This window comes from Malus sylvestris, chromosome 14 (genome assembly GCF_916048215.2).
Source record: "Malus sylvestris chromosome 14, drMalSylv7.2, whole genome shotgun sequence".
NCBI classification, from domain to species: domain Eukaryota; kingdom Viridiplantae; phylum Streptophyta; class Magnoliopsida; order Rosales; family Rosaceae; genus Malus; species Malus sylvestris.
Window position 1 is genome coordinate 22,053,640 of NC_062273.1, and position 20,699 is coordinate 22,074,338.

The following is a 20,699-nucleotide window of genomic DNA, read 5'->3' on the forward strand; positions in this document are numbered from 1 at the left end:
TATTGAATCAAGATTTCATGTAGTGGTAAATCATATACATGACTAATCACACAATTTAACACATAAACATAAATTGCTCATTCAAAATACAAAATAAAAAACATGCGCACACATATCAAGCTCATTGACAAAAATATTTACTACGCTATTTTACATTTACTTAATACATTTATTATTACGGGAGTATATAGTTTTTTTTTTTTTTTTAACAAATGAGAATTCGTACAAACGGAGAATAGTGTGCATAATGAGCATCGATCAAAACCTTGCCGGAAATATATATACCAAACAGTTGCCAATTTTTGTAGTGGAAATACAATTTTTTGTCCATTCAGGTGAAGGCACATGCTGTAACAGCGCCAAAGGCAAAGAGACCATCCACAAATTAGTACGAACCAGAGAGAGAGAGAGACAGAGATACCGAGAGCACTACGACTGCGAGGCCGCCGCCGGCGCCGGACCTATCACTCCAGTTACAATACCCGAGACATCACCTTATCCCAGGTAGGCATTCGGCCGGCAACCAAACGCCGTCGTTTCGCTGTGAAATTCGTTCTGCTTATCAATTGATTTATCTGTGGTTTTCTCAATGAAAGGGTTTTTGAAATGGGGAAAGAGAACCAGGCGTCAGCCATGGAAATCGACGATCCAAAGAACAACAGCTCCGATCAGATCTCCCCTAAATTCTCCATTAACGGTTCGCTCTCTGATCCCTTCGTTTCTGAAATCATTATCTCCGTCGTCGGTGTTTTTTTTTTCGTTGATTGAAATTTGATTTCATTTTGATTTTCAGTGTTGCAGCTCTTGAAATCTGCTCAGATGCAGCACGGTTTGCGCCATGGAGATTACACTCGTTATCGGTACATATTCATTGCCATTTAGCTTAATTTTTGTTTCATTGTTGTTCATGCTGTGTGTTTGTGTGCATTGTGAAATAGAAATTGATATTGTTCTGTTGCTGGAATTGAATTTTTTTTGCAGGAGGTATTGCACTGCAAGGTTGAGGAGGTTGTACAAGTCGTTGAAGTTCACTCACGGCCGCGGTAAATACAACCGCCGGGCCATTACTGAATCTACTGTCACCGAAGTGAGGTGGGTATTATTTTCTCATGCATTTTTGTTTGTGGAAATGAATTATATGTTGGTCTTCTATTTTTATTGCTGAACTAGTGAAAATGTTATGAAGTTTGAAGTATGCAGGAACACTAGTTTATAGTCCATGATTTATTTTTCTCTTGCTTAACAGTTTGGTTTTCCGTGTTTGCAATAGGTATCTTCATATGGTTCTTTATACAGCAGAGAGAGCATGGAGCCATGCCATGGAAAAGAGACAGGTTCTGGATGGTCCAAATGCTCGTCAGCGGATCTATCTAATTGGTAGGCTGAGGAAGGCAGTAAAATGGGCTACTCTTTTCGCACAGTTGTGCGCAGTCAAGGGAGATTCCAGAACTTCATTAGAAGCTGAGGTGCGTATTTTCAGTTGCAAGTGTATGTCCTGTCCTAAATTTATAATATTTTGGGGTCATAGTATGATGTGTTCTAGATGGTTAATTGCCATTGGTACTGATGATAGTCTTATGGTACTATTAACATGTGATTTTCATTGATTAAGGATAACTTTTGTTTCAAGTCGCATAGTTTGTTTTCTTCTCACCTTGCTAACTTTTAATTTTAATATGTAGGCTTATGCCTCCTTTATGAAAGGGAGCTTGTTGTTTGAGCAAGATCAGAATTGGGACACTGCATTGATGAATTTCAAAAGTGCCAGGTTCAACCTTGTCTGAAATTATTTACATTGATTAATGCTGCTTTTATGTTAGAAATGCATGGGTCATTTGATGCCTTTAGTTTGTGTTTGCCCAAAAAGTCTACATTTACTAATGTTAAAAAGCACTAACCAATTAAAATACATGCTACAAAAGGAAATATAATTTCTCTAATTTTTTTTTGCTTCAAGTTAAAATTTTGATTAATACAATTCTAATAGAACAGATACAGCATTTGAATAGATAGATATGCGTGTAGGAGTCAAGTATTTTTGGTTCAATGAATCGTGTATGATAAACTTAGTCAATATGTTTAGGGCTGTTTATGAGGAACTTGCAAAATATGGAGACCTGGAGAATCAAGTTTTGTGCCGTGAACGTGTTGAGGAACTAGAACCTAGTATCCGATACTGCCTACACAAGGTTGGAGAGTCAAATCTACAAGCCTCCGAACTTCTACAGATTGGGGAGATGGAAGGACCTGCGCTGGACCTCTTCAAGGCTAAATTGGAGGTACGGTTGGTTCATTTAAAGTAAACCATACCTGTGATGCTTCTTCTTCCTTTATCCTTCAGAGGCCTCTTTTTATTTTACTGATGACTTGAAGAAACTTGGAAATATAGGCTGTTATGGCCGAGGCAAGATCTCAACAGGCTGCCTCCATGACAGAGTTTCATTGGCTTGGTCATAGATTTCCAATTTCAAATCCAAAAACTCGAGTTTCCATTTTAAAAGGTCAGTAATTTGTTTACTTTCTTTGCTATTTTAAATCTCGACAGCAGTATAAAGAATTTTGTTTTTTCTTGTTCTCATCAACAATTTTTTTCGTACTGATTTTATGTTTTTGTTAATTGGTAGAGGACATTGCAGAGCAGATCATGTCTCTTGTTATTCATGCTCTGTGTGTGTGTGAGTGTAAATGTCTGTGCCTGTAAGGTCTCGTTGAGAATGATTGTTTGTATGATGAAAATCTTTAGCTGAAGATGGTAAATTTATTACTTACTGAAAAAATGATGGTATGTCTAAAAGGATCTGAGAATCACATAACTGAACTATCTTCTTTGAAGAAGTGCACCATTCATTAGGACGGTTGGGTGGGTGGGGTCTTTGTAATTGTCAGAATTGGAAAGAAAATCCTAGACAAGGTTTTGATGCATATTTCAAGGGAACTGCAATGTGGAAGACTTCCTTTTAATTTGACTTTAAAAAGTTGTAGGTAGGGCAATTTCCTAGCTAGAACTGGATACTTGTCATACGTCATTGCACTTGAGAATTTGTAGCCTTTATCTTTGCTTAGATAACACAAATTACAGATTCCCTGACATTTTTGTGCAAATTTGGTGTGTGATTCATCATGTCATGTTTCTTTCTTTCTTTCTTTTTGCACATTTAGAATTTCAATAAAGTGCTGTGTTTGTTTGATTTTTTCTTTCTTTCTGCATACTTATAATTCCACTAAATGCTGTGCTTTGGTTTGATGTGACAAAATTGTTCAGCTCAAGAATTGGAGAAAGATTTGCTTGGTTCATCGACTAATTCACTCCTACCAGAGAAAAAAATAGGCATTTTTGACAAAATTTTTACCGCATACCATGAGGCAAGGGGTTGCATTCGCAATGACTTGGTATGGAAGTTTCTTAACATAAGAATTTATTTTCCTTTTCTGATGCCCCAAGGATTTATCTTGCTACATTCTTCTACATTTTTTTTTCTCATGCGGATGTTCCTGACACTGTTTATAGGCTAGTGCAGGTAATTCTGAAAATGTGAAGGATGACTTGAATGGCCTCGATAAAGCTGTTAGTGCTGTATTGGGACAGCGAACCATTGAACGAAACCAACTGTTGGTTGCCATTGCGAAGAGTAAACTTACCAAAAGACGTGATGACAAAAACGAGAAAGCTACTAAGCCTGAAGAGCTTGTTCGGTTGTATGATCTACTTTTACAGGTTAGTTGCCTCTGTTTTGCATTGTTTCCTACTTGCCTTTCATCATGTGTAAATGCTTTAATTTTAAGGAAAACTAACCAAAAGGGCTTCAAAACTTTGAGTTTTAACCACAAACCATGTTGTAAGTTTATTTAACGGAGCGTTAACGAAAAGGACTTGGGCTAAATTTTATTTAATGAAAAACCATCCTAAACTATTATTGAATAAAAAGGGCTTAAGTTTTATTCGTAAAGACATAACCCAAGCCCTTAAAAAACAAAAAACACAGGCTCAACTAAAAGCCCAACCCGCATAACATTTATTATCCCAAAAATGACCCTGACGGAAATAACCCAAGCCCGTTACAAACATAACAGTTACTACATTCAATCCATCACTCCACCGCCATTAATTGCACCAACCACCCCTACAATTCAGATTCCTTTCCGCAAAACCCAATTCCAACTTCAAACTCCAAATTTCATATCAAAATCTACAAGGACCTGCCGAGAACAACAAATTCTGACGAACAACAATGGCAGAAGAACAACAAGTTCCCAACGATCAACAAGTTCCCGACTATCAACAACTTCGGAATGAACAAGCAGCTCCCAAGGAGCAACAAGTTACCTCCAGACAAAAGGTACTAAACTGAAATCCTTGTTTGCATGTTCTTGATTCCATATAATCTATCAATTTTAAATTAGAAACTACATTTTGATAACTAATCAATTATTTCCGAAACTGAAATTCTATGTGTTCACTACTATTTTTCAATTTCATGTTTAAGTTTAGGATGGTTCAAGCAATATTGTGTGTTATTTTTGCCTCAAATCCACAGTTAGTTTGGGTTATATTGTTTTAGATCAATAAACAGTGTATATTTTGTTAGATCTCATAAAAATCGGGGGTTATTTTTCATCAATTTCACAAAATAGTTAGGTTATTATGCTTAAATTCTAGAAATAATTTTCGGTTTTGATCCCTTTCCACATAAAACTCCGCCTATGTCTTACATGGCCGGTCCCAAGCCCGGATAAAGGAGGAGGGGGAGGGCGTCAGGTAGTCGACAGCCGGCACTCCATGATCACGTCGAATCCTTATGAAAATGAATCCAGAACAAAATCGCGCTAAAGCTAGGGCGTCACCCGTAAGTGGCGCGCTGTGTGGCCTGAGCACAGTGATAAGTGAGCAAGGGTCGCTGTATCTCCATCGGCACCCGGATGCAGTGTTAAATGAGCAAGGGGGCCATAGAAACTTCTTTTCGAACGACTCCACTCAAAGTTGTTTGGGAGCATATGCTCCTATCAACTTTACCCGGAACACACAAAAGAAGTACTTTGATCCTATTAGACGGGGGAGGGTGAAGAAGCTAGGACAGAAGGGTAGAGTTCAAGAGAGCAAAATGCGTTTAGGAACGTGGAATATAGGAACCTTAACGGGAAAATCTATGGAAGTAGTGGAAGTTATGGTGAGGAGAAGGATAAATATTATGTGCCTACAAGAAACTAAGTGGGTTGGTAGTAAGGCAAAGGATCTAGAAAACTCAGGGTTTAAACTTTGGTATTCGGGCACAAATAGAACGAGAAACGGTGTTGGCATCATCGTGGACAAGACCTTGGTACAAGATGTTGTAGATGTCAAGAGGGTAGGAGATAGAATCATGGCAATCAAGATTGTAATAGGACAAGAACTTATCAATGTGATTAGTGCGTACGCACCTCAAGTAGGGTTGGATACGAGTTCGAAGGAGAAATTTTGGGAAGATCTTGGAGACTTGGTGCAAGGAATTGCTCAGACGGAGAAGTTATTTATAGGAGGAGATTTAAATGGACACGTGGGCAGGGAGACAGGCAACTATGGAGGTTTTCATGGTGGCCATGGTTTTGGGGAGAGAAACGAGGATGGGGAAGCTATCTTGGATTTTGCAATGGCATATGATCTCTTCTTAGCCAACACCTTCTTTAAGAAGAGAGAAGAACATGTGATCACCTACAAGAGTGGGTCGTCAAAAACACAAATAGATTTTCTTCTAATGAGGAAAGGGGATCGTATAACTTGTAAGGATTGCAAAGTTATACCAGGAGAGAGCGTGGCTAATCAACATCGCTTGTTGGTGATGGATGTACATATCAAAAGAGTAAGACAAAAGAACAAGACTTGGAAGTGCCCAAGGACTAGATGGTGGAATCTAAAAGAAGAAAAACAAGCCATTTTCAAAGAGAAGGTAATCACCCAATGTGTGTGGGATAGAGAGGGGGAAGCTAGCCAAATGTGGGATTCCATGGCTAGTTGTATCCGAAAAGTAGCAAAAGAGGTATTAGGAGAGTCCAAGGGCTTTGCCCCACACCAAAAGGAATCTTGGTGGTGGAATGAGGAGGTACAAACAAAGGTGAAGGCTAAGAAGGAATGTTGTAAAGCCTTATACAAGGAGAGGACTGATGAAAATGGTGAAAGGTATAGAAAAGCGAAGCAAGAGGCGAAGAAAGCTGTCAGAGAAGCTAAGTTAGCGGCTTACGACGATATGTATAAACGACTAGATACCAAAGAAGGAGAGTTGGATATCTATAAACTATCTAGAGTAAGGGAAAAGAAGACAAGGGACCTAAACCAAGTGAGGTGCATCAAGGATGAGGATGGAAAGGTTCTTGCTACAGAGAACGCGGTTAAAGACAGATGGAGAGGTTATTTTCATAATCTTTTCAATGAAGGACATGAAATGAGTGCTTCTTTAGGGGAGTTGAGTAACTCAGAAGAGTGTAGAAACTACTCTTTTTATCGTCGAATCCGGAAGGAAGAAGTGGTTGTAGCTTTGAAGAAGATGAAGCATAAAAAAGCAATAGGCCCAGACGATATACCAATCGAAGTGTGGAAACTTTTGGGAGAGACAGGTATAACATGGCTCACTGACCTTTTCAATAGGATTTTGAAAACGAAGAAGATGCCAAATGAGTGGCGAATGAGCACTTTGGTGCCTATCTACAAGAATAAGGGCGACGTACAAAATTGCATGAACTATAGGGGTATTAAGCTAATGAGTCATACAATGAAGCTCTGGGAGAGAGTCATTGAGCATAGATTGAGGCAAGAGACACGGGTTTCGGACAACCAATTCGGGTTCATGCCAGGGCGCTCAACCATGGAGGCAATCTATCTCTTACGAAGATTGATGGAAAGATATAGAGATGGGAAAAATGATTTACACATGGTCTTTATAGATTTGGAAAAAGCGTATGATAGGGTCCCAAGAGACATTCTTTGGAGGATTTTAGAGAAGAAAGGAGTACGAGTAGCATATATCCAAGCTATAAAGGATATGTATGAAGGAGCAAAGACTGCCGTAAGAACTCATGAAGGACAAACCGAAAGCTTTCCCATAACTGTAGGATTACATCAAGGCTCATCCTTAAGTCCTTACCTTTTTGCGTTGGTAATGGATGAGTTAACACGACATATTCAAGATGATATTCCTTGGTGTATGCTTTTCGCAGACGATATAGTGTTGATAGATGAAACTCAGGAAGGGGTAAATGCAAAGCTTAACCTTTGGAGAGAAGTGTTGGAATCTAAAGGTCTTCGCCTAAGCCGATCAAAGACAGAATATATGGAGTGCAAGTTCAGTGCAAATGGAGGCCAAAACGAGTTAGGGGTGAGGATCGGAGATCAAGAAATACCAAAGAGCGACCGTTTTCGTTACCTAGGATCTATCTTGCAAAAGAACGGAGAATTAGATGGAGATCTCAACCATAGAATACAAGCTGGATGGATGAAGTGGAAGAGTGCATCCGGCGTGTTGTGTGACCGCCGTATGCCACTGAAGCTCAAGGGAAAATTTTATAGGACGGCAATAAGGCCGGCGATGCTGTATGGCACAGAATGTTGGGCGGTGAAACATCAACACGTACACAAAATGGGTGTAGCGGAGATGAGGATGCTTCGTTGGATGTGTGGGCACACGAGAAAGGATAAGATTAGGAATGAGGATATCCGGGGTAAAGTAGGAGTAGCCGAAATTGAAGGAAAGATGAGAGAAAATCGGTTACGGTGGTTTGGACATGTGCAAAGAAGGCCTACTGACGTTCCGATTAGAAGATGCGACTATGGGACAGAGGTTCAGGGCCGAAGGGGTAGAGGAAGACCTAGGAAAACTTTGGAAGAGACTCTAAGAAAAGACCTAGAGTACTTAGATCTAACGAAGGACATGACACAGGATCGAGCACAATGGCGTTCTAAGATTCATATAGCCGATCCCACTCAGTGACTTGGATTTTCCAAGTCTCCAACTGAGAAGTTTTCCTCACTCGGGAAATTAAGGGAACACTACCCCAACCTACATGCTCCACTCAGAAAGCTTCAACATACAAGCTTTAACAAAAGAAAATTCAAAGAACTTAGCGAAGAAGGCTTTGGTGTATTTAACACAATACGTTGAAATGAAGGAAAGCTTATTTATTGATATCCCCGATAAGCTACAAATATGTACATATACATGAGTCAAAATAAGCACACAAGAGGGAGCCTTCACAAAGGTTGCTTTGGAGAAGTCTCAGCAGTCGGTAGAGCCCCAGAAAGAGAAGGCACCGGAGGGGGATCATTTGGAGCCTCAGTACTGGACAGAACCCTAGAAGGAGGAGGCATCAGAGGTTGATCATTTGGAGCTTCATTACGCGGTACAGCCCCAGAAGACGAAGGCAATAAATGCCTTTGGAACAAACCCACAAATCTCTGATGATCAAGTAAAACCTGACCATCAGTTTCCTTCATCTGGTCAAGCTTCCTCTTCATGTTTGTAGCATAGTCATGTGCGAGCCGGTGCAACTGTTTATTCTCATGCTTGAGCCCTCTAATCTCCTGTTTGAGACTCATCACTTCAGCCGCCAATGATTCAACTTGGCGGGTTCGAGCAAATAGGCGTTGGGCCATATTAGACACAGAACCTGCACACTGAACACTGAGAGCCAGCGAATCCTTAACAGCTAACTCATCAGACCGTTTGGAAAGTAGTCTGTTATCTTTGGGAGTGAGAAGGTTCCTGGCCACCACCGCAGCGGTCATATCATTCTTCATCACGGAATCCCCAACGGTAAGAGGACCAGTAGGGGAGACGAAGGATGGGCGCCATATGTTGTCTGGAGAAGGCGGGGCTGCCTCTTCAACAAGGTTCAAGTCAAAACGACGGTCGGAGGGGCCAGACATTTTCAAAGGTGTTGAAGAGAGAAGAGGTCGGACAAATCAAGATCTTAGAAGTGCAAGAATGAAGCTTCTACTGGTGGAGATTCAAGTGTGCTTTGGAACTTAATGCCAGCCCCTATAAAAATCTGCACTCGACGAAGCTTCAGAAATCGAAGAGGCGCCTGCTCAGAAATCGAAGAGGCGTTTGCTTTCTCAAAAGCTGGGCTGCTTAGAGATCACGAGGGTTGATCTCAGAAATCGAAGAGGTGTTTGCTTTCTCAAAAGTTGGGCTGCTCAAAGACCACGAAGGCCGATCTCAAAAATCGAAGAGGCGCTCGCTTTCTCAAAAGCTGGGCTCCCCAGAGACCACGAGGGCCGATCTCAGAAATCGAAGAGGCACCTACTTTTCCAGCCTTTTCCAGCCTTGTCAGCACCTGTCACACGCACACTCAGTTTTGCGGAAATTATGGGCATTCTGTCAAAGACTTCTGGGGAAGTAGAAAACACATGAATCTTACTGTTCAATCACCCACTTCCCACACGCAACAATAGCTCATGGGTACCACAGATAACTTTGCCAAAGTTCTCTGCCAAAGTTGAGCACGTGAAGCTTGCAGCTCCCACTACATCGCTCTGACCAAGAAGGGTAAAAGAATAGCAAAGAAACAGCACTAACAAAGTTTAGACCCATAAATTTTGAAGGTCTAGCTACCATATTATTACCCACAAGGGTAAAGGAACAGTACCACTGCTGGATAATTGGAAAGTCCCTGTGTGTCAACCTCTGTGCTTCGTGGCAAGGTAGACTAGCAAACATGCCCAACCTTTACTCACATTCGAGAAAACACTCCCAATAAGATTGCTTGCTCCAAAATCGAAGAGGCACCGTCCTCCGAATCTCGAGAGCCAGACTCCCAACATGACTACTTTCTTAAAAATCGAAGAGAGGGTAAAGGAACAGTACCATTGCTGGATAATTGGAAAGTCCCTGTGTGTCAACCTCTGTGCTTCGTGGCAAGGTAGACTAGCAAACATGCCCAACCTTTACTCACATTCGAGAAAACACTCCCAACAAGATTGCTTACTCCAAAATCGAAGAGGCACCGCCCTCCGAATCTCGAGAGCCAGACTCCCAACATGATTACTTTCTCAAAAATCGAAGAGACACTGCTCCCCGAATCTCGAGAGCCAGACCCCCAGCATGATTGCTTTCTCAAAAATCGATGAGGCATCGTTCTCCGAATCAATCGAAGAGGCGCTCGCTTTCTCAAAAGCTGGGCTGCTCAGAGACCACGAGGGCCGATCTCAGAAATCGAAGAGGCACCTACTTTTCTAGCCTTGTCAGCACCTGTCACACGCACACTCAGCTTTGCAGAAATTATGGGCATTCTGTCGAAGACTTCTGGTGAAGTAGAAAGCACATGAATCTTACTGTTCAATCACCCACTTCCCACACGCAACAATAGCTCATGGGTACCACAAATAACTTTGCCAAAGTTCTCTGCCAAAGTTGAGCACGTGAAGCTTGCAGCTCCCACTACATCGCTCTGACCAAGAAAGGTAAAAGAATAGCAAAGAAACAGCACTAACAAAAGTTTAGACACATAAATTTTGAAGGTCTAGCTACCATATTATTACCCACAACTGTAAAGGAACAGTACCACTGCTGGATAATTGGAAAGTCCCTGTGTGTCAACCTCTGTGCTTCGTGGCAAGGTAGACTAGCAAACATGCCCAACCTTTACTCACATTCGAGAAAACACTCCCAATAAGATTGCTTGCTCCAAAATCGAAGAGGCACCGTCCTCCGAATCTCGAGAGCCAGACTCCCAACATGACTACTTTCTCAAAATCGAAGAGAGGGTAAAGGAACAGTACCATTGCTGGATAATTGGAAAGTCCCTGTGTGTCAACCTTTGTGCTTCGTGGCAAGGTAGACTAGCAAACATGCCCAACCTTTACTCACATTCGAGACAACACTCCCAACAAGATTGCTTGCTCCAAAATTGAAGAGGCACCGCCCTCCGAATCTCGAGAGCCAGACTCCCAACATGATTACTTCCTCAAAAATCGAAGAGACACTGCTCTTCGAATCTCGAGAGTCATACCCCCAGCATGATTGCTTTCTCAAAAATCGAAGAGGCATCGTTCTCCGAATCTCGAGAGCCAGATACCACAGACCACTTTTTCAAAGTGCTCTGACAGAGTTAAAACATGTGAAACTGGCAGCTCCCACTACTGTGCTATGACCAAGCAGGGTAAAGGAATAGCATTACTACTTGTTAGGGAGACTCCTATATATGTCGACCTCCATCCCCAACGGACAGGCAGACCTGCAAAAATGCTCAACCCTTCATCATATCTGAGAGGGCACTCCCAACGAAGCCTTTCGAAATATTCAGCTTTCTTTCCCCCCGATAATACCTCTGCAAACAAGCTATACTAGAGCAAGAATATCTCATATCATCAGGGTTAAAAGCAAGAGTATCCCATATCATGCTTTTTCCCTGTCTTTTCTTTTGGCCTTGTTTTTACCTGCAAGACAAGGAGAAAGAGAGCAATCAGTCAGCACTTGGAATCAAGCTTCCAGCCAGGAACTGACTGCCTGGAACCCCTTACCTGATTACTTACCTGACATTGCTCTCGAGTACTCATCTTCAACATCTTATGTTTCCAGGGAAGATTCCGCATCTGCTTGAGGAACAGATAGGGCAAGTGCGAAGGATACAAGGAAGCATGTGGAGACAAGCGTAACAGCACACGTGCCGATACATTCATTACTCTGTCAAAAGCAAAAGTATCCCATATCAGCAGGGTGGAACGTACTCTAGATTTGATGGACTTGTTTTGACCCTCAAATTCTTCAGTCGGCCTTATACTCTGGAGGAAACCAGAAAACCCTCCAGCTCAGTTCAAGAATAAGCCTGTGGAAAGTTACTTCTTCAAAAGCAAAAGTATCTCATATCATCTCTTCTCATTTTTCTTCTCTTTATCCTTCATGCTGCTGCAAGATGGGGAGAAGGTGAACAATCAGTCGGAGCTCTGATTGCTTACCTTGTCTGTCACCTCTTTCAGCAGACCCCCTAGCTCGGCGACTTGGGGGACTCCTACTACATGGTTTGTATCGCGCTTGACCAAGCCTGAAACTACAAGTAAGCTTCAAGTGAAATTGATACATTACCTTGTGCATCTCCACCAGTTAAAGATACCACCCCTGGATGGAGGAAGAGTACTTCCAGAGAAGATGCCACATCTACCTATGAGACAGATAAGGCAAGTCAAGACGACACCACACTCCGATACTTAGAAGTTTCGTGACTACGAGATCATTCTCCCACAATATTTCCTAATGTCATTTGTACTAAATCATTCACTTGTACTCACTAAATGAGAGCTTGAACCTATGTACTTGTGTAAACCCTTCACAATTAATGAGAACTCTTCTATTCCGTGGACGTAGCCAATCTGGGTGAACCACGTACATCTTGTGTTTGCTTTCCTATCTCTATCCATTTATATACTTATCCACACTAATGACCGGAGCAATCTAGCGAAGATCACAAAAAGCAATCGTTTTCGCTACCTAGGATCTATCTTGCAAGAGAACGGAGAATTAGATGGAGATCTCAACCATAGAATACGAGCTGGATGGAAAGAGTGCATCCGGCGTGTTGTGTGACCGTCGTAGGCCACCGAAGCTCAAGGGAAAATTTTATAGGACGGCAATAAGGCTAGCGATGTTGTATGGCACAGAATGTTGGGTGGTGAAGCATCAACACGTACACAAAATGGGTGTAGCGGAGATGAGGATGCTTCGTGGGATGTGTGGGCACACGAGAAAGGATAAGATTGGGAATGAGGATATCCGAGGTAAAGTAGGAGTAGCCGAAATTGTAGGAAATATGAGAGAAAATCGGCTCCGGTGATTTTGAACATGTGCAAAGAAGGCCGACTGACGCTCCGGTTCGAAGATGTGACTACGGGACAGAGGTTCAGGGCCGAAGGGGTAGAGGAAGACCTAGGACAACTTTGGAAGAGACTCTAAGAAAAGACTTAGAGTACTTGGATCTAACGGAGGACATGACACAAAACCGAGCGCAATGGCGTTCTAGGATTCATATAGCCGACCCCACTTAGTGGGAAAAGGCTTTGTTGTTGTTGTTGTTGTTGTATCCCTTTCCACATAAACAATGTGGGTTATCCATAAACAGTTCTTAATTGTTATTTCTCACAACTATTGGTGGTTATTTTGGACTAATATTCAGTTTGCTCAATTTCATAAATAATGTCAATTGATTTGGTTTTGTTTTGATCCCTTTTATAAACAATGTAGGTTGATTTTGTTTTGTTTTGCTCCCTTTCCTTATAAATAATGTGGCATAATTCATAAACAATATGGATTATATTGTTCTATATCCATAAATAGTGTGTGATATTTCATAAATAGTTTGACATATTTCATAAATACTGTGAGTTCTATCATTTTTTTGGTTACTTTCTGCTATTTGTGTGGTTTTTTCCAATGAGGTTTATTTTGGTACATTACATAAAATCGAGTGAGTCTATTTAGCGTAATTTCATAAATAACATGCTTTTTTTTTGTTATAATTCAATAAATAGTATCCTAACAATTTTCATTGTTGAAGATGAAAACACGAAAAAACCTAGAAAGAAGGGTAAAAAGAACAAAAAGGAAGCTAAACAGAAGAAGGAATACCTTCAGTACACATGCAACATGATCGGGTTTGCAGAAGCAATGAAAGTCTACAACCCTCTGTTACAATGGCGTCAAGACGTCTGTAATGAACTAGCATAGACGCCATTTTGGAGTCTACTGAAGATGTACATGGATGAGACTTTGATTACATCAGAAAGGAAGAGAAAGTCCGACATGGACTTGATCAAAATCATTAACTGCTACAACCCAACAACCCAAAAGTTCAAATTTGGGCGTCATAAAGCACATGGGATTTCCAGCAATGTTGTTCAAATCTTCGAATTGAACAATGAAGGAATCAATCTGCCGAATACAGACAAATCAACCAAATTTTATGATGATGACCGCCTCATTAAAAAGTACCTTGCAGATGTCAAGGTAATCAAGAAGAAGAATCTTGCAGTCATATGAGAAACCATTTCAACCTATCTCGGAAATCAACACAACCTCCCTTAAAAACTTGCCTCTCAGATTCTATATAACTATCCCATTCACACGACATATAATTATGGATACCATAAGAATCATACTTCCCTAAATGATCATTTTCACTAACAAAAATCTTAGAGAGCTTGATGTGTGGCAAGATGAAGATATGCTTTCCGTAGGTAACTGAACTATAGAACCATCACATTTATCAATAACCAATATTTCTATGATGAATTTTCTAACAATATCAAGAACCTTCAACATATTCCTAACATGGGCATCACAATCAAGAAGACATGTAGGATTTTCATTCAAAGCATATCGCAAATCAAATTAACCAAGTCTCAAACCCTTAAATCTAGAACAAATATCAATACAAATCTGATTAAATGTAGAGGTTGATGAAATAGAACTAACAACGAATAAACCATTATATGTAAATTGAGCCAGTTCACTCCATAACTAATGAACAAAAAAACATACAATTACAAAACAGTACACAAAATATTATATGCAGATAACAAAAAAACGACGACAAAATATAAAACACTACAAAAACTATTTAATAATGTTGCAAAACTAAACCCAATACTTGTAAAACAAAAGAATAACTGTTTCAGAAAATCATATTCATCTAAAATGAACAAAAAATTAACAATATTTCTAAAACAAAACATCACAAACAATCTTTCATAAACTATTATAGAATTACATCCACTCCTAAATTTGTTTGTGATGTTTTTGTTTTAGAAATATTGTTAGTTTTTTGTTCATTTTAGATTAATATGATTTTTTTGAAACAGTTATTCTTTTGTTTTACAAGTTTTGAGTTTAGTTTTGCAACAGATTATTAAATAGTTTTTGTTTTGTTTTATATTTTGTCGTCTTTTTTTTGTTATTTGCATATAATATTTGGTGTACTGATTTATAATTGTATGTTTTTTTTGTTCATTAGTTATGAAGAATTGTGAACTAGCTCGGTTTACAGATGGTGGCTTATCCGTTGTTAGTTCTATTTCATCAATTTCTGCATTCGATCAGATTTGTATTGATATTTGTTCTAGGTTTAAGGGTTTGAGACTTGGTTAGTTTGAGTTGCGATATGCTTTGAATGAAGATCCTACGTGTCTTCTAGATTGTGCTACCGATGTTAGGAATATGTTGAAGGTTCTTGACGTTGTTAGAAAATCCATCATAGAAATATTGGTTATTGATAAATGTGATGGTTCTAATTACCTACGGAAAACATATCTTCATCTTGTTGTGCAGCAAATTCGAAGATTATTGTTAGTGAAAATGATCATTTAGGGAAGTTTGGTTCTCATGGTATCCATAATTATGTCATGTGAATGAGATAATTATATAGAATATGAGGGGTAAGTTTTTAGGGGAGGTTGTGTTGATTTCTGAGATAGGTTGAAGTGCTTTCTCATATGCCTTTGCAAGATGCTTCTTCTTGACTACCTTAACATCTGCAAAGTACTTTTTGATGAGGCGGTCATCATCACCAAATTTGGTTGATTTGTTTGTATTCGGCAGATCGATTCCTTCGTTGTTCAATCCGAAGATTTGGACAACATCATTGCTGGTAATCCCATGTGCTATATGACGCCCAAATTTGAATTTTTGGGCTCTAGCAATTAATGATTTTGATCAAGTTCATGTTGGACTTTTTCTTCCTTTCTGACGTAATCAAAGTCTCATCCATGTACGTCTTCAGACTCCAAAATGGCATCTTTGTTAGTTCATTACAGATGTCTTGACTCCATTGTAACAGAAGGTTGTAGACTTTCATTGCTTCTGCAAACCCGATCATGTTGCATCTGTACTAAAGCTATTCATTCTTTTGTTTAGCTTCTTTTTACCCTTGTTTGCAGGTTTTTTCGTTGTTTTCATCTTCAACAACAACAACAACAAAGCCTTTTCCCACTAAGTGGGGTCGGCTATGTTTTCATCTTCAACAATGAAAATTATTTGGATACTATTTATTGAACTATAACAAAAAAAAGATGCATGTTATTTATGAAACTATGCTAAATAGACTCACCCTATTTTATGTAATGTACCAAAATAAACTCCATTGGAAAAAAACTACACACAAATGGCAGAAAGTAACCAAAAAAATGATAGAAGTCAGTATTTATGAAATATGTCAAACTATTTATGAAATATCTCACACTATTTGTGGATATAGAACAATATAACCCACACTGTTTATGAATTATATCACACTATTTATAAGGAAAGGGAGCAAAACAAAATCAACCTACATTGTTTATGAAAGGGATCAAATCAATCGACATTATTTATGAAATTAAGCAAACTGAATATTAGTCCAAAATAGCCACCAATATTTATAAGAAATAACAATTAAGTTTGTTTATGGATTACCCACACTGTTTATGTGGAAAGGGATCAAAACCAAAAATTATTTCTGGAATTTAAGCATAATAACTTAACTATTTTGTGAAATTGATGAAAAATAACCCTTGATTTTTTTGAGATCTAACAAAATATACATGGTTTATTGATCTAAAACAATATAACCCAAACTAACTGTGGATTTGAGGCAAAAATAACACACAATATTGCTTGAACTATCCTAAACTTAAACATGAAATTGAAAAATAGTAGTGAACACATAGAATTTCAGTTTCGGAAATAATTGATTAGTTATCAAAATGTAGTTTCTAATTTAAAATTGATAGATTATATGGAATCAAGAACATGCAAACAAGGATTTCAGTTTAGTACCTTTTGTCTGGAGTAACTTGTTGCTCCTTGGGAGCTGCTTGTTCATTCCGAAGTTGTTGATAGTCGGGAACTTGTTGATCGTTGGGAACTCGTTGTTCAGCCGTAATTTGTTGTTCTTCTGCCATTGTTGTTCTCGGCAGGTCCTTGTAGATTTTGGTTTGAAGTTGGAATTGGGTTTTGCGGAAAGAAATCTGAATTGTAGGGGTGGTTGGTGCAATTAATGGTGGTGGATTGAATGTAGTAACCGTTATGTTTGTAACGGGCTTGGGTTATTTCTGTCAGGGTCATTTTTGGGATAATAAATGTTATGCGGGTTGGGCTCTTAGTTGAGCCCGCATTTTTTGTTTTTTAAGGGCTTGGGTTATGTCCTTATCATTAAAGCTTAAGCCCTTTTTATTAAATAATAGTTTAGGATGATTTTTCATTAAATAAAAGTTAGCCCAAGCCCTTTTCGTTAATTCTACTAGATGCTGATATCTCAGGTTATAAATAGAATACTTTGTGTAATGTTGTTGTATTTGGCAGAATACATCTGATCTATCAGATCTAGTCAGCTCTGGAAGAGACAGAAAACCAGAAGAAGTGACTTTTGCTGACGAATGTGAACTAAAAAGTTTGGCTTTCCAGGCAGAGAGGTCTTTTTTGGCATACTTCTCTTTCTATTTTATTTATATACATAATAATAAACTTTGGCATAATTGTCTTCATGAATGCCATGTTCTGGGGATTGCTTCTGTGTTTGTTTTTTCAGATGACACCTATATCTCATTAAATATTGGAATCAGGATCCCTATCTTCTACAAAACCATAAGGCCTAAAACACTAATTTTTCATGTATCATGATTACTTCTCTTGCCATTGCAGGAACTCTTACGTAAACACTAATATCACAAAGTGGTTTTCTTGTGCTTAGATTGACCTTTAAATTTTCTGCAGTTACCAAATTACGTGTCTTTTGTCTTCTTCACCCCTTTGGAAATTTTTTTGGCAATGTTGTCAAGGATTCACTATATCTTGTTTATGGTTTCATGCTTGTTAAATTTCTTCTGCTTAAACAAACAACCAAGGTTCTGGATGTCAAGGGATATTGTCTATTCAATCATTTATAGGCATTCCGATTTTTCGCAGGTGTTTCTTTCTAGGTAAATCATATAGCTTGGCCGGTAAGAGGCTAGAAGCTTATGTGTTGTACTGCCATGCTCGCTCCCTTGCAGAGAATGCCCTACAGAAATTTCAATCTGTGAATGACGGTGACGAGGTTCGTCTTACTGTAGGCCTTTTATTTTTGGCAATGTGTTAGCATAAACATTGAGTTAACAATATTGACCTCTGTACTTTAAGACCCTTTTGTCAGATGTATCTTGGGTATGGCTAAACAACGTTAGGTATCTGTTTAGTCTGGCCGTTGGTTCCCCATGCAACTGGGGAGACAGATCTTTTGGAGTTGAAACTTTCTATTAGTTGACTTATTATCATACCATATACCAGTTTTCATGAATGAGCACTAAGATGAATATAAGTTTGATCAGTTCTATCTGTATAGCAGGCGATGATCAAAGAGTTGAAGACATTGTGTGATGAGTGCAGATCCAACAGTTGCATAGAACATGCCACGGGGATCATGGAAGAGCTTCAGGCTCCTGAAAACCTTTCAAAAAAGATATCTAATATCAACTTAACTGGTGTTGACAAGAAGGTACCACTTAGTCATTCCCTCTTCTTTAACCATTTTTAGGCAGAATCTCGATGATTTTACACAAAAAAATTCTGTTAATCATATCAGTGTTTATCTGGTTTGTGTATAAATGTGTCGGGCAAGATAGTGAGGGTGTTTTGCATACTCGATCAGGATCCTCTCATTTGGGTCCAAAAGTGAAGAGGTCTACTTGATTCTGGACCAATTATGGCTATCTCTGGCCCGTCTAGGCCTGCCCAGACATTGGACTTTCCAGATTAAGAACTGGCCTTTTCCTTGTGCACTACTTAGGCTTTATGGATGCTCAAGCTGTTGTGTGTTTTCTAGGTTGTGAGAAACCGGGACGTCTAACCCGTGATACTTTGCTATAGTAACTATCTTTTGGATGAGTTTTTTTTTGACAAATTTGTCTATAAGCCTCTCTGTGATTATGCTCATGTTCGGGCATGTAATAGAATGTGCCTAGGTCTAATATTCTGACACTTTTGTGATGTGCTGATTTGGGTATTTTCCAGGTGGAGTTCCTCCTCGAGAAACTTGATGTCTATGAATCTGCAGTTGGCGATGCAAACGTGAAAAGTGCTCCACGGATTGAAGCTTTCCCTCCTCCCTTTCAATCAATTCCTCGAAACCCTATTGTGCTCGACCTTGCCTACAATCATATTGACTTCCCGTCACTTCAACATAGGATGAAGAAAGACAAAAGCGGCGGCTTCCTTAAAAGGTTTTGGGGATGAGTTCTCAGAGTTTTTCTATACGATAGGTTCATTACACACTCCGAAGAAGTTGAGGATTTCTGTTACTTGTACTTTGTCCTCGGCGGCCTTTGAGAAACAGTTTTTGAAATTAGCAAACAGGAATATGGAGATGCAACTTTCTTTTTTGCTGTCAAATCTCGAAATTTTACAGAGGAAAGTGCTGGTTGTTGTTCTGATGAGTTTTTGGGTTTTAGATTATTTCGGTCACTGAAGATGCATGAGATGGGCAATGGTTATGCAGGCGAGTAACCGCGATTAATTTACCCATAACCGTTTATGCTCATACCCGCATAATCGTTTACTCGTTAGGTAATTGCCTAAACGGTTATATCCATACCCATAATCGTTTATAAACGGTTAACTATACCCATAATCGAATATCCATTTAACCGTAACCGTTTAATACCCGTTTACCCATTTATCATTTTTAACCCGTTTATCTTTTTTTTTTTACCATTACCCTTTTTTCACCCGTCTACATGTTTTTTAACAACTTGAAAATTAAAAAAAATTTGTCATAATTTTTTTTTTTTTGACAATTAAACACCGTTATAGGTACATTCATCATACATTTTCATATTTTAATTTTTTAAGTCCTTATACCATTTCAATAATTGAAATAATAGTTTACGGATGATATTTTTAACTGTTACCAATGAAGGTAAATATAATATTTGTTAAGTATTATTGGGTTATAAAAATTGTTTAGAAGACATTTCTGTCAAAGCATTTCTGTCAATTTCACGGTTACCCGCAAGAAATTTAAATTAATTTGGCCAATTCCTTGATGATGAGAATTATCATTCCTGTAGTAGTGTTATTGAGAGAATGACCGATGAATTCCTTGTTAATTTATTGGATGCTAAGTATTATTTGATCGAGATCGAGAACATGGTTTGTGTTAGTTTTACATATATAAAATAAATGGGTAAACGGTTACCCGTTTATAACCGTGGTTAATACCCATAACCGCCAATTTAAATTTCGCGGGTAAACGGTTATATTCATAACCGTTTATTTATCTAAACGGTTACTCATAACCGTAACCGTTTAATTTAAATGGACGGATAAATGCGATTACCCATAACCAATGGGTATTTGCCCATCCCTATGCATGCGACTGTGGCCTTCTCTGTGGGTCTGCCCGAACCCACTGTGTTCGGGACGGGTCAGGTTTGTCGGGGAAATATCCATCTCTAGAGAAGCTTGGTTATAACTGGCAACAAACGCTCGTGTCACAGACAGTGAGGTTCCTATCAATGTCATCAATTGGTGGAAAAAAAGTTGTAGGGGCTGATTGATCGGCTGCTTAAATCTCGAAACTATCTATAAAACTTGGAGAATTTCATAAACCCTATCAGCTATCAAATTTATTATTTTTTAATAATTTTCGGGAGGGGTGTTGTAACTTATGACCTCTTAAATATTGGAAAGCTAGAGTGAGTTGGTAATTATGAACTCTGCAAGAGGCTTATAACT

The 20,699-nt window shown here is 39.0% G+C and overlaps 1 protein-coding gene across 2 annotated transcripts; it reads left to right on the forward strand.

The window, feature by feature from the left end:
• Nucleotides 1–232: 232 nt before the first annotated feature.
• LOC126598887 (uncharacterized) lies at nt 233–19,399 on the forward strand. 2 transcript variants are annotated; one of them, XM_050265264.1, is made up of 14 exons: nt 233–504; nt 597–697; nt 794–860; nt 982–1,092; nt 1,271–1,466; nt 1,683–1,768; nt 2,084–2,279; nt 2,390–2,501; nt 3,263–3,390; nt 3,509–3,715; nt 17,292–17,401; nt 17,895–18,024; nt 18,310–18,462; nt 18,978–19,399. In XM_050265264.1, exons 1-14 carry the CDS (start codon nt 248–250, stop codon nt 19,197–19,199), a joined length of 2,076 nt encoding a protein of 691 aa, XP_050121221.1. In that variant the 5' UTR covers nt 233–247; the 3' UTR covers nt 19,200–19,399. The 2 variants fall into 2 exon arrangements, with proteins under 2 accessions (XP_050121221.1, XP_050121222.1); XM_050265265.1 differs by having other exon boundaries at nt 18,313–18,462.
• The last annotated feature ends 1,300 nt before the right edge of the window (nt 19,400–20,699 follow it).